Genomic DNA, 13,678 nt, shown 5'->3' with positions numbered 1-13,678 from the left:
TAGCAGAGCCATAGTGACTCAAATCCGTTTTTTTCTGCTGGCAGTGATGCTCCCACACAACAGACGGGACTCCCAGCTCACAGCCTGCAGGGTGGAGCTGTCTCACTGTAAAACAAAACGCTGCCAGCGACACACAGAGTCCAATCACTCTGTCACAGAGGGGAGAGCTGATGCACAACGCTGCTGTTTTCCCATTTTTGTAGAGAAATGATCAGTGCTGCCATGTTGGGAAAGCAGCCCGAAGGCTTGGAGATGATACCTTGGGACCAAGAGGGGGTCTGTTCACTCTGAAAGATAGAAATGTGGTGCATTGTGAAGCCTGCAGGGAAATCTCTTCTCCATCTTCTCATAATTGTAATGAGTTTTCTTTGCTATAATAAGTATGTGTATTGTTCTCAGATAATAAGGGGAAACTACCAAAGCAGCACTGGGTTTATTGGCTTTACAAATTTGATTGCTTCAAGAGAAACAAACATGGGTGACTCGATCAATACCTGCGCACAATGTTCAACTGCAGAAAGAGGGATAATTCTTTGTAGGAACTAAGATAACATATAAAGGTGATAATGAGACGTGTTAAGTCATTATACATTTTTGTATATCTTTTTATCTATTATACACAAAGAAAACCAATATTGCTGCAGTAAAATGTTCCTTAAAAAGACAATGGGTCTGCTTCTGGAAAAAGGGAGATGACTTCATTGTTGCCTTCCTGTCTTTTTTTAAATAGATGTACTTTGTTGATCCCACATTGGAAAACTGTTGCATCTGCATGTTCACAAGGGATTGCACATGAGTTAAAATATAAAATAAACATGAACAGACACAGTACAAAATATACAGAATTAGTTAGAATACACTAAAGAAACTTAAGAGACCAACTTACAAAGTATAAACATTGGATACTTTATACATTGTCAAATGTCCTATAAATCCATGAAATTGTCGTATGTGTCTCTTTATGTCTTCCTATATAAAATATAATAAAAGTTTGTATTGTATGTTGATAGCTGTGGTTATTGGACTGTCCAAACGGGGGCGCCCTGCTGGAGGCCACGCGCTGCAGGAGGGAGGCGCGCGCGTCATCCGGTCAGGCTCGTGAGATGTTATAAATAGAGGCCAGTGTCTTTCACCGGCTCAGAGCAGCGGAGAAACCGGAGGAGGCGCAACATAAAGGAGACGCTTCTGCAGCTTTTCTACGCCTCCTGATTGGACTTTTATTTTTATTTTGTTCCGGTTGAAATCAATGAAGGAGAGACGGTCCTGTCAGAAACTATCTCTGCTATCCGGCATGGAGCCCAGTCAGAGTGTGAAGTGTAAGATCGTGGTGGTGGGAGACAGCCAGTGCGGGAAGACCGCCCTGCTTCACGTGTTCGCCAAGGACTGCTTCCCCGAGGTGAGAACATTACGCTCATTAACCTGCTATCTATCATTATGGGAAGTATAACCTGTGTTATGGAGAGGGATGTGTCGGATGTGTGTGTGCTGCAGGGATGCTGAAGGGCAGGCATTGGGTGTTGCCTATAGCCTGTTTGATGCCTATGTGCTGAAGCTGTAATATGTATTAGTGCTGCTGTTATTTTTACAGAAATAATACATCCTTTATTTGTAACACACACAATTACAACAGCAAAGATACAGCGCTAAAAAACTAGACGCAAGCAAATGTTAATTACAATGAATGTCTTTACTGAAGGACAAACTTTCAATAAAAGAGGTAATTATTATGATGCTAGTTATTGTACATGTTGTATTACTCCCCTGTCTATTAGCCTCATTGTTTATCATTTCTCCCCCGCTAAGTTTATGATGTAAACACGTCTTTTATTCCTGTTTCCTGCAGACCTACGTCCCCACAGTGTTTGAAAACTACACTGCCAGTTTTGAAATCGACACGCAGAGGATTGAGCTCAGTTTGTGGGACACCTCAGGTAATTATGAACCTCTCTCTTGTGTCATGTTGTGAGTCGAATCTGCTGTGGTGAAATGTCCCAACATGTCCGTGCATGCAGGTCACTAACCCTCTGTGACCTCTGAGGACAAAATGCATCTTTTGCTGGTTAGAGATGATCAGATAGTGGTTCAATTCATCCATAGGTGTCCGTCTGTAACACTGGTGCCCTTAAATGTCGAACTCATAGGATATTAAGAGGCCCAGGCTCACATTTCTGAATAATGAAATGAATCCGTGACCCATTTTAATAAAAAGCTGGGTTAATCCCTTTCTCACAGTCTGAGTTTCAGCTCCACACGTTTCCCCTCAGTCACCTTTTACCTACATACAAACGTATAGTTCAGTGTCACACAGAAATGCAACAAAGAGCTGGATCTGATTTATGAATTTTTCCCAGCAGAGAAAAGCCAAAGCAGAAACAGGAAAGGAAAGATAATGAAAGGCTGGATTGAGCACATTCATACATCTGGAGAACACACTTTGACATTCCTCCCACTGCGGCTTTTTGGGAAAGTTTTGTTGTGCAACACGTGTACTGGCTCTCCAAATGTTTATCGCTTGTTGGTTGGACTTTGCGTTCAGGGTCCAAACCAGCTGCTGCGTCCCCCGTGCCTGTGTGTGTTTTATGTGTAAACAAACCCACTTTCCCATCCATCAATGCCTTAGCAGGGAATAGCACAGCAGTCAGGCGTGAGTGAGGTGTGAGTGTGTGTGTGTGTGAGCATGTGTGTGTGTGTGATGGGCGGGGACAAATGGACAGACAGCTGTTGCGGGTCTCTAGCTTAGAATTCCTGAGCCATGTCTGAATAACTTTGTAAACCTTTAAAAAGCCGTGCACGAACGAAGCAAAACTAAGGGATCAATGAACAGGTTTTGCACAATCGAGCAGATTTTGAGCAGAAAATAGTTGGATTTGTGCTGTTTTGTACACTTCAGAGCTAGTAACACCACAAGCCAGTCGTACGAGGAGGTCGGATTTCAAATTCCTTCACCCCCCACAGTATGTGTTGCGCTGTGGAAATAGAAAGGCGGAGAAATGAAAGTCGGCCAGAGTGAGAATTTTGTTTTATTGCGCTGTGTTGGCCGACCGCCTGGAGCCATTTTTTACTTCTTCTCTCTGCTTCATAAAACAGCAAGGGGGGGACGCCGTTCCTATTAGATCAGTGGGGCTGAGATTGAGCCAACCCCTTCAATCCAAACCCCCACCCAACACACACACACACACACACACACACACACACACACACACACACACACACACACACACACACACACACACACACAGACTGATTGATATAGCCTTCAGCCTGACTGGTCCTTTTGTAGAGACACCCATCGGCCATGGCCAATCCAATCGATCCCTTATCTCATGAGGTGTGTGTGTGTGTGTGTGTGTGTGTGTGTGTGTGTGTGTGTGTGTGTGTGTGTGTGTGTGTGTGTGTGTGTGTGTGTGTGTGTGTGTGTGTGTGTGTGTGTTCGACCCCAGCATGCACCGGGACAAAGCCCAGCATAAACACTCCAACCCCCTCCCTCACAAACACACACCTTCACACTCCGTGGTGGTCTTTGTTCTGCAGTGATGAGCGGCCTAATGAGATGGCTGGCGTGTGTACTTTTTGGAAGGGAGGGTGATGGCAGTAATTCAGGTCATTAAGGTAAATGCCTACCGGGTGTATTGCCTTCCATTTGTCCCACCCTGCTTGTCTGTGCTAGCTCCAGCCTTTGATTCATCTCTCAGCAGCAGCAGCAGCAGAGGAAGTGCTTTACGCTCCCTGTCTGCTGCCTGTACGTCTAAGCGCTCTGCGAAGGTGTTTGTGTGGGAGCCAAACAGGAGGACAGGAAGACAGGGAAGGTAAACAGAAACAACGCCTGCAGCTAGGAGCCTGAGGCCTCTTCACGTTCAAGGGGAAATGAGAAAACAATCCACCTCTAAACCTGTAAGAAGGTTATCTCAGGCAGGGCTGCAACTGTCAACTGTTTTCATTATTAAATTGTCAGAAAACAGCAACAAAATAGAAAAGTTCATCGCACTCTCTCAAAGCCAATCTTTAAATTATTTGTCCAGTCCAAAAATATGCGATTCACAGTCGTATACAACAAAGAAAAGCATAAAAAAAGGTATTGTTTTTCACGATTTATTGGCTTTTAAACTTGCATCTGTTTTATTTTTGGGCTGCACAACGTGTTAGCAAACAGTTGTTATTTACACAAACAGCGGATGTGGAGCAATATTAGCGTTGATTTAGTGGCTGTGATAGATAGAATACCAGTTTCGGCTCTAGTTTGGTTGGTTTATCAGAGCTTTCTCTTAACACACACTGCATCAAATATTGTGTGAGGTGTTTGAGTTCCTGAGGCAATTCGCCAAAGCTAGGACGTATACAAACCCAGGAACTCTCCAAAGAGACCCGTGCGTTGGACCCTATGGATCTCATTTGATAATATGTATCCCGGGAAACCTTGAGGGAAAGTTCTTGTTGTTTTTTATTTTTATTTGAACAGCTACCGACTCTGCACATTAAAAGATGACCCACTTTGGAAAACAGGAAGACAAATAGTTTGAAAGGAATATAGCGGAGCTCGGATTATGATTTCCGTCTGTTGCCTCTCCGACATGTTCCCCTATAATGCAGGACAGCTGAACCATGAGGCATTTTCCATGCACTCAGTAAGCTCCTCACACACCGTGCCCCCTCCATTCTTGTGTCGGCGGCCATTGTTGCATTGGATCAAATTTCTGGGTTCAGAGAATTGGAGCCGCATGTCTGGCATTCCTCAGACTAAAGGTTCCTACTTCCTCCGCTACAAAGACCCCTATTGTACCCAGCAGGCCCAGATCCACTGCAGAGTGAAAGAGAAGTGGCGTGGTTCACTAAAGCCTACCTCGTTTTCAAGGGGAAATTGAATCACACTGGAATTTGCCGACTGGCGAGAGAGCCTTGAGCGTACGGAGGTGATACAGAGAAAGGACAGGAGATTAATGCACTTCCTGTGCGCTAATGCTGGGAAGGACTCTCTGTATGATGTTACACCTGACATTAAAATGTCCGCTCCCGACACCGAACACCTTGAACTCTGTGTCGTACCGTTCGCTGTGTGAATGTTAAGCTTTATAAAGACCGGCCCACACTGAAAGAACTTGAATATCCTAACAGATGTGGAAAATGTGATAGACCACACACATATGGACATGAAAGGACCATTTTTTGGCTTTTCTCTGGGGTTTCCCACACCAATATTGGAGCATGTTTTAAATGTGCGATTCAGTAGCAATACAGATAGATTCAAACAAGCTTGACATGACTAACTTCAAACTACATCCAACCTCCTTTCTCTGAGTTTATGTTATGATTATCACAACTACATAAACTCTAAGAATTGGGCACCAATTTTTGGCGTTTACCTCATGTAACTCGTACCCTGCTTAAAAGCTGTAATGTGGAGTTGTACTTGAGTCACACTTTGTTGTTAATGTGGCCTTAAAGTGTAAATAACAACACCTCCAAGGCGTGAAAAAGGATCTGAGACGAATGCTTGTCCTAAAGTTACGTTTCAACAAAAGGTCTGGAACTTCATGAGGTAGAGAAAAAACATTTACACTAGAGCCAAAATGTTGTATATCAAGTCACTACTTATACATTTTAACATCATATCCCATCATAGTGTCACTTGTAACATCTTGTGTAACATATTGCATCGTCAAACATCTAATTGAGTTTTGTAACCCATAGTTAAATATTGAGTCTTACAATAACATATGCATGGTATCTCTCTATCATTGCATCGTAGCGCATTCATATTGTATGAGACATCATAAGCTTTGTTTAAATTAGATACCGCTTCACTTTTCCACGGCAACGTTTGCAGCAGCGAAGATCTCGGTAACCACAGCAACCTCAGCTGATGTTGGTTCAGGTTATTCAGTTTAAATTGCTTTCTGTCTTCCTCGCTCTGTTTGTGTTAAATGTGTCTGGCTTGTGCAAGGCTACATATTTCAGCTCAATGGCTGTACGTGCCTGTCGCTGTTTGTACTTTCCACAGGTGTCCCTGAAGGCTACACACACACACACACACACACACACACACACACACACACACACACACACACACACACACACACACACACACACACACACACACACACACACACACACACACACCCCCTCCCCCCTTTGCTTCTGCTCAGCTATGTTAGCTATGCAGTAAATCAGTACGCCTGCAGACCTGTTGCCATACCTCCAGACAGTTGGCCGCAGCTGGCTTAACTCAGGACCGTTATATATAATTTTTCCACGTCTTTTAAGTGAAGCTGCAAAAAATATATATACTTGTGTCAATAGATGCAGTTATTATTCATGCGGAAGTCAGCTTATTTACCATTGAGATATGTTGCAACTTGGATTTTAAGTAACTGTCATGGATGTTTCTCACTGTTTTCGGACATTTATAAATCCTAATTAGTTAAATAATCTGCATTTTATTCGATAATTTAACTGTAGTTAGTCCTAGTCTTTCCTGTAAACCATTTTCTGTGATGGGCTTCTACAGAAAAGGGGGATTTCTAAGACATCATGAAATATTTAAGGACTGTATTCCAGACCAGGCTACTTTCAGGAAATATCAGATTCCTTGGTATGTCAGTGGAAGTCGTGGAACATCTGGGAATGTGAATATTGAGTCACATAACATGAATAGAGCAGAGCTTATTTCCCATCTCGTTTGATGTGTACGCACTGCATTAAGCGGGGCTTTTCAAACCCAGCTGTTGTGGAAACCAGCCTGGAAAAGCACATTAACAAAACCAGGAAGGAAGAATATTTTTACATTTATTGGTAGAGTCTCTGCATAGTCATGGAAGGTTATTTGGTTTTCCATCAGTGGGTATTGTCTCACAATGTTGTGTAGTCTCTCATGTCATTTTGCTTTTATTTGCTGTGAGCAATGGGGAACACATTTGAGAGATGGCGTGTGTTTAAAGACCGCAAGGGAGGTCAGGGTGTGTGTGTCTTCCTTCCAGATTTAGAGATCCTTCGGGAGGGAACAATGGCAAGAGCTAATTACTAGATGACGGTGTGTGTGTGTGTGTGTGTGTGTGTGTGTGTGTGTGTGTGTGTGTGTGTGTGTGTGTGTGTGTGTGTGTGTGTGCTTATCTTTTGCAGGAAGGTAGATGACCTCAAAGCCCAATTTAGTCCCAGACTCAGGCGTCATGCAGTTACGACATAAACGCCAGACAAGAAAGCAAATGTCTCCTATTAAAAGTCTCCTGAAAAGCATTAACAGCCCAGCACACAGTCTTCGCTTCACGCTGCATGCACACTTCAAACCTCTGTGAAGGTTTCCTGTTTGTGTCGTGCAGCTTTATTTAGTTTGCAGAGATGCACTCTGAGGATTTGCTGCTATAAATACTTTAATCTCCAGGTAAAATTCACAGGAATATATGCAGATGCTTTGAACCCGGGACCACACACACACACTCTGCACCCACAGACCCCGATGTGTGTGCGTTTCCCCTCATTGGGTTGGTAAAAACAATAAATTCTTTGTGAAATGTCAACGGACTGCACGGCTTCAGACGCGGGCTCCTATGTTCCCAGTGATTGGTTCCAGGCAGTGGAAAAAACCCTTCAAACAATGCAATGTGTTTCTGATTGATTGTAAGACAGCCATGAGAAATGGGGTATAAATTATGGCGGGGGATGCCACATTCCTGCTCGCCTTGTTCTTCCTGTGCCGTGCCGATGACAGCAGCTCCGACTCGGGCCTTTTTAGGTGTCGTCACCTAACGCACCGCTCTATAGATCGTCAGGGAGCCAGTGGGGAAGCCTGTTCCCATCTGAGACATCTCTAAATCCATTTTGAAAGACATTAAGGCGGAAATTAGCTACGTCCTGTACCAACATTTGGGAAAGTGATACTGTGGAATTTAGGCTTTGAGCCAATTGAGACAATGACCTCCTTAAAACAGAACATGTCCCATCATTACAACTCCCCTGCTCTGAATTGCCCCCCCTGTAAAATCAAGAGCAGCCTTCAAGCAAGTTAGCTAAAATACCAAATGAAACTGTGAGCTTGCAAACAGAATTGTGTCTCAGTCAAATATGGCTGGTTAGAAAGATACGCCACTCTGTGAAGCTTGGATATTGAAAATCTTAGGAAGGATGGAATCTTATTGCGCTCCAAAAATGATACTTTTTAGAGCATCAAGTCTTCATCAAGGTGGCTCAACCCGAGGGGAACTACAGGAGAGTATAAGGGCCAGGCATGAGGGCGGAAAAACTGTTATTTTGCATTTTGAGAACAAGTAGAGATGCCGAGATTAAAGTCAACTCGCTAATGCTAGTAATTTGACATTGTCTCAAGATATTCTCACAAAAACATCTCCCATTTCTCCTCCTTATGCCTGGCTCTAACACTCCTGTGTATGAAGCAAAGGAATCATGTCTAATAATACTTCTTATACCTTTTTAAAATACCTCTTTGTTGCCCTCACTGGGTGTGCAGTTTTCCCAGCATTGTTTATTCATCCCTGTTGGATTGTGACCTAACAAACCGGTTTCTCCTCCTCCTCTTCCTCCTCCTCCTCCTCCTCCTCCTCCCAGAAAACCTTGGCTCTGTCACTGTATGATTGTGAACTCAGATTTCTGTTTGCAGCAACATTTATTGTGCACACATCAGCCGGTGTCACGCTTTGTTGTGCGAGGGCCTGGAAGGAAGGAAGCAAAAAAGATTGAATAAACGGTGTCGTCTCGCACCCAGACTGTTTAGATTGGGAGGTGTGTGTGTGTGTGTGTGTGTGTGTGTGTGTGTGTGTGTGTGTGTGTGTGTGTGTGTGTGTGTGTGTGTGTGTGTGTGTGTGTGTGTGTGTGTGTGAGAGAGTGAGAGTGTGTGTGTGTGTGTGTGTGTGTGTGTGTGTGTGTGTGTGTGTGTGTGTGTGTGTGTGTGTCCTAGCATTACTATACTTGTGGGGACCTAAATCTGTTTACACAGTCACGTGTGGGGACTCGCTTCCCTTATGGGGACAAATTGGAGGTCCCCATGAGGGGAATCATTAATTTTAGGGTGAAGACTTGGTTAGGGTTAGGATAAGTTTCCAGGAAATGTAAGTCAATGNGGGGGGGCTGTGGGGGTAATAACACACCCCTCAGCCTGTCATCTCAGCTCAGCCAGTGCAGGACCAGCCCACAAAATAGAAATATCACTTTCTCTCCTGCTCCTCCTCCTCCTCTCCTGCCACAACAACTCCTCTCCCCTCCGAATGCTGAATCACCCCCAGAGAAGGGGGGAGGGGGTATAAAGTTGAGACTGGAGAGAAAAGGGACGACGAGGAAAAGAGTTGCAAGAAAAATAACTGTCTCTTTCTCCACCGCTAACATGGAAGCAGTGTGGGACGGTCTGAGCATGTGCAGTAGTGGGACGGTCTGAACACGTGCAGTAGTGGGACGGTCTGAGCACATGCAGTAGTGGGACGGTCTGAGCACATGCAGTAGTGGCACTGTACTCCGTCCTCTCTCCGCACAGGAAAACGTTGAATATACATAAAACATAAAGCGAGCTGCAGTCCGGAGCTGGAGGGAGGAAGCGTGGAATCCTAAAGGTTTCATTACTCAAATGGAGAGAGAACATTAAGTGCCAGAAAAGTGTAAAGATTCTTAAAATACATTTAGACATCAACAGAGACAGGACTATTAATTGTGCACAATCTTAAGCCACTTTAATTTGTAGTATTAAGCTAAAGTTAACATCTGGGGAAAGACGTAATCCTCTGTATGAGCAGGTTGTGGTGTGAAGGCTCCTGAGAAGAAGTTCATGTTCACACCAAAATATTGTACAGAGCACAGCAGATGGTTAATTGCACCTCAAACTGATCGTGCATGACATTTACATTTTTCACACTAAACTTTTACTAGCTGTTGATCGATTGCAAAAAAAGATTACAAAATGTTACCCATTGTGAAAAAGTGTATCACAATATACGTCAAACTATTAATTCTGATTGTGATCCTAATTCAATGATTTATATGTTCCAAGTTATTTTTGCTCCAGTTTGTCGTCGCTTCCCATTAGGCTGAGATGTGTGTGTGTGTGTGTGTGTGTGTGTGTGTGTGTGTGTGTGTGTGTGTGTGTGTGTGTGTGGCCTAGCATTACTATCCTTGTGGGGACCTAAATATGTTCACAAAGTCACATGTGGGGACTCGCCTCCCTTATGGGGACATAATGGAGGTCCCCATGGGGAATCATTAATTTTAGGGTGAAGACTTGGTTAGGGTTAGGCATGTGTTGGTTATGGTTAGGATAAGTTTCCAGGAAATGCATGTAAGTCAATGTAATGTCCCCTGAAGTGATGTATACATGGTGTGTGTGTGTCTGTCTTTTCTCCAGTGCAGTGTTTAGAAAAGGACCTCCCAGCGGGACCTTCATTTACCAAAAACAAAATTCTCCAGATTCTTGGCAGCTGCTCGTGTGTGTGGTCAGCTCTATGCTCGTCATGTGATCTTGACTCACCTTGACATGACGCCACCCTCCCCTCATCTCCCCCTCCCTTCCTCCCAGGAGACGTTTGTCTGCCACAGAGACATGGGCGTCTCCCCCTTACGCACACATGGTTTCAATTTAAAGCATGGGAGTAATTTCCCCCGCTCTGAAGTTCTCCAGAAAAGGATTTCTTCAACAAGTGCTCTCGCCGTAGTCAGCACATTTTTCCGACTGATGCTGCAGTATTTGTTTTTTCTCGCCCGGTTGCTATGGATTATGGCTGAGCTGCAATCATGCCATAAGAGAATAACTGTCAGGAATGCTTTAGAGGCTAAAACCAGGATTTGCTTCGTGCATTCAATACGTGTGGTTTTCTGTAGCTGCCCCTCGCTTCAATGCAGGTATTTCCTTTTTAGCGAAGAGCTGTAGGTCTCGTGAGGGAAAAAGTTCCCATACCATCAAAGCCCTGAATTGAAAACCTGTGCTAACGTAAACGTTGTCAAATGTTCTTCTGATTGTCCCTGGTTGTCTGTATATCTACATGTCTGTGTTGCTAAGTCCTTGCCCAACATCTGCACGACGCACCATGTGTTTCAAACGTCCTGTTTCCTGTGTTTGCAGGATCTCCATACTACGACAATGTGAGGCCTCTCTCCTACCCAGACTCTGACGCTGTCCTCATCTGTTTCGACATCAGCCGCCCTGAAACTCTCGATAGTGTCATGAAAAAGGTTTGTAGCTCTATCCTGACACAATCACTCAATGAAACCTTTGATAAGCTCAGCCTTTAAACTCCACACATTCCTCCTTTGATTTTGTTTGATCCGCTGACTAAAGTCTAGTCCAGAGATTTCCCTGTAGCCTCCGTCACGTCAGATCTTGTGATGTGAGGTTATAAAGCTGTGGTGTGACCAGAGGGTCGTTGGGTTAAATCCTGTCTGAGGCCAGATCCTCACATGATGACTGGGATGTATGTTTACTGCACATACTGTAAAGCAGGACATGCAACATCAGGCTTTGATGGGTGTCAAATAAAGGTTGAATGTAAAACCATTTTTACGGCAGTGAACCCACCTGACTTAGGGCTGGAACTTGAAATATATGTCATTTACGGCCCGTCTACACTACAGGCATCAAAATATCTTGAAGCTGGGCGTGTCTGAAGCTTGGCGATTTTTTGCGACCAACAACCAATCACATGAATCTCCCGCCCCCGACATACAAAGCAATAGCAATGTTAAAACGAAGTAAACTGGATATAAACTCTCCAAACAGGGGAAAACCTACCAGTTTCACCCACTGTCTCTGCCACCTCCCTCCATGCCTGGTTTCTCCGGTTTGTATCCCGGTAAATAGTTCTGGTTGTAAAGAACCGGGTGATTTGCTACCGTAATATCTCGTTTGGAATATGAGGAAATGAACTGCGGTCTGGCTCTCCCAGCTTGCACGCGGTTTGATTGGCTGCTATGAGGAAATGAACTGCGGTCTGGCTCTCCCAGCTTGCACGCGGTTTGATTGGCTGCGCTTGCACTGGCGGGATTTGCATAAACGGGATTTGATTGGCTGATGCCAAGCATCGAGCCTCAAAAGTTGAACATTGTTCAACTTTTGATGCCGATAGATGCTCGTGATGCTTGCAAAGCCATGCCATGTGAATGGGCGAAGTGAATGGGCGAAGCGTTGAAAGCATTTTTCGATGCCTGTAGTGTAGACGGGCCGTTAGTCTTTAAAATGTCAGAAGTTGGTGAAAAATCAGTCGGAACCAAAACCATAATCCCATTAATGTCATTTTGTGGTGCTTTATTTTGACGGATATTGAAGTCAACCTGTTATAATATACCCATGTTTGCCTATTTTGGTATAGGGAGTTTAAAGGGGATATACATGATTATACAAATAAGTGATCAATGATCTGTACATGTCAGCGTTCAGTGCGTATCTAGATAACATAACATCTAAAGAATCAAGGAACCGAGGACAGAAAAGTAGTAAATCTGCATTTATTGACATTTTGCATGAAAAAGGAAAATAGTTTGACAATATTTAAGCCTTGTCGTGCTCTTACTTTGAAAGAAGTTAACTGTGTTACAGATCACAGGTCATGTTTCAGAAAGATTAGAATTAGTGTTGGTCTCATTTCATCTTTACGCTTTTTCTCAAGTGGTGTTTGTGCAACCGTACTAAACAACTTCCTCCTTGCACGTCGATGAACTTGATCCCCTGACCAGCCAGGCCTCAGGCACATTAGCCTCAGATTAAATCCCCCGGAGACACGCCATCGATCACGGGGCATTTATTATTGTCAGGGAGGAAACATGGGGATTATTTGTAGTTCGCTTCCAGAGCCGAAAGCGTGAGGGGCTCCAGGAAGTGGCAGCTTTAACCTTTGTACTTAAAAGACGGATGATGGGGGGTTGTGTCCGGTCAACATGCATAATTTACCCCTTAATTGCAGTTAAATAAACATAAGGTTTCCCTCGGTGGTCTGTTGAGGAAATGGAGCTAAAAATATAGATGTCCTGTTCGTATTATACCGCTTTGGTGATATGTTTTTCCTCTGAATGTTGCATGACACAAGCTTTTGTCTCTCCACAGTGGAAAGGGGAGATCCAGGAGTTTTGTCCCAACACTAAGATGCTTTTAGTGGGATGCAAGTCAGACCTACGCACAGATCTGAGCACGCTGGTGGAGCTTTCCAACCACAGACAGACCCCCGTCTCCTACGACCAGGTATGCAGATTAATTAAAATCACACATTTCAGACGTCAGACGTGCAATTAGTGAAAGCTGTTTCCTGGCTGCAATCATTCGTGAATAATTGCTCATTGTACGATAAGCCTCAACTGATCCCTAAGAGGGAAAAGCCTGTCGTCATTGTTGACCTGCACCAGAGATGGCAAAAGTACTCCTTTACTCAAGTAGAAGTTCAGATACTCGTGTTTCAAAATACTCTGGTGAAAGTAGAAGTACTGACTAAACTTCTTTACTCAAGTCAAAGTAAAGAACTTTGAAATGTACTTCAGTAAAAAGTACCCATAACTAGCAGCTGTTTTAAAGAGTACCTGACCTCCCTTTATATTAATAGAACAATAATGTCATTGTTAGCTAATGAATGTTTCCATGCTGAACAACGGCAACNCAAAAGTACTCCTTTACTCAAGTAGAAGTTCAGATACTGGTGTTTAAAGCTACTCTGGTGAAAGTAGAAGTACTGACTAAACTTCTTTACTCAACTCAAAGTAAAGAGGCTTT

General features: G+C 43.9%; 1 protein-coding gene across 1 annotated transcript in view; it reads left to right on the top strand.

Moving 5' to 3' along the window:
• Positions 1–1,139: 1,139 nt before the first annotated feature.
• rnd3a (Rho family GTPase 3a) overlaps positions 1,140–13,678 on the top strand; it is a 14,979-nt gene continuing 2,440 nt past the window's right edge. Inside the window, exons 1-4 of the mRNA XM_010770754.1 lie at positions 1,140–1,396; positions 1,844–1,931; positions 11,048–11,157; positions 13,022–13,156. Coding sequence (XP_010769056.1) covers positions 1,247–1,396; positions 1,844–1,931; positions 11,048–11,157; positions 13,022–13,156 — 483 coding nt within the window. The 5' untranslated portion in view covers positions 1,140–1,246. The remainder of the gene's footprint in view (positions 1,397–1,843; positions 1,932–11,047; positions 11,158–13,021; positions 13,157–13,678) is intronic.

The sequence above is a fragment of the Notothenia coriiceps genome, unplaced genomic scaffold, assembly GCF_000735185.1.
Source record: "Notothenia coriiceps isolate Sejong01 unplaced genomic scaffold, NC01 NC01_scaffold00009193, whole genome shotgun sequence".
NCBI lineage: Eukaryota > Metazoa > Chordata > Actinopteri > Perciformes > Nototheniidae > Notothenia > Notothenia coriiceps.
The sequence above is the reverse complement of the archived record's forward strand: the minus strand, read 5'-3'. Positions and strand labels throughout refer to the sequence as shown.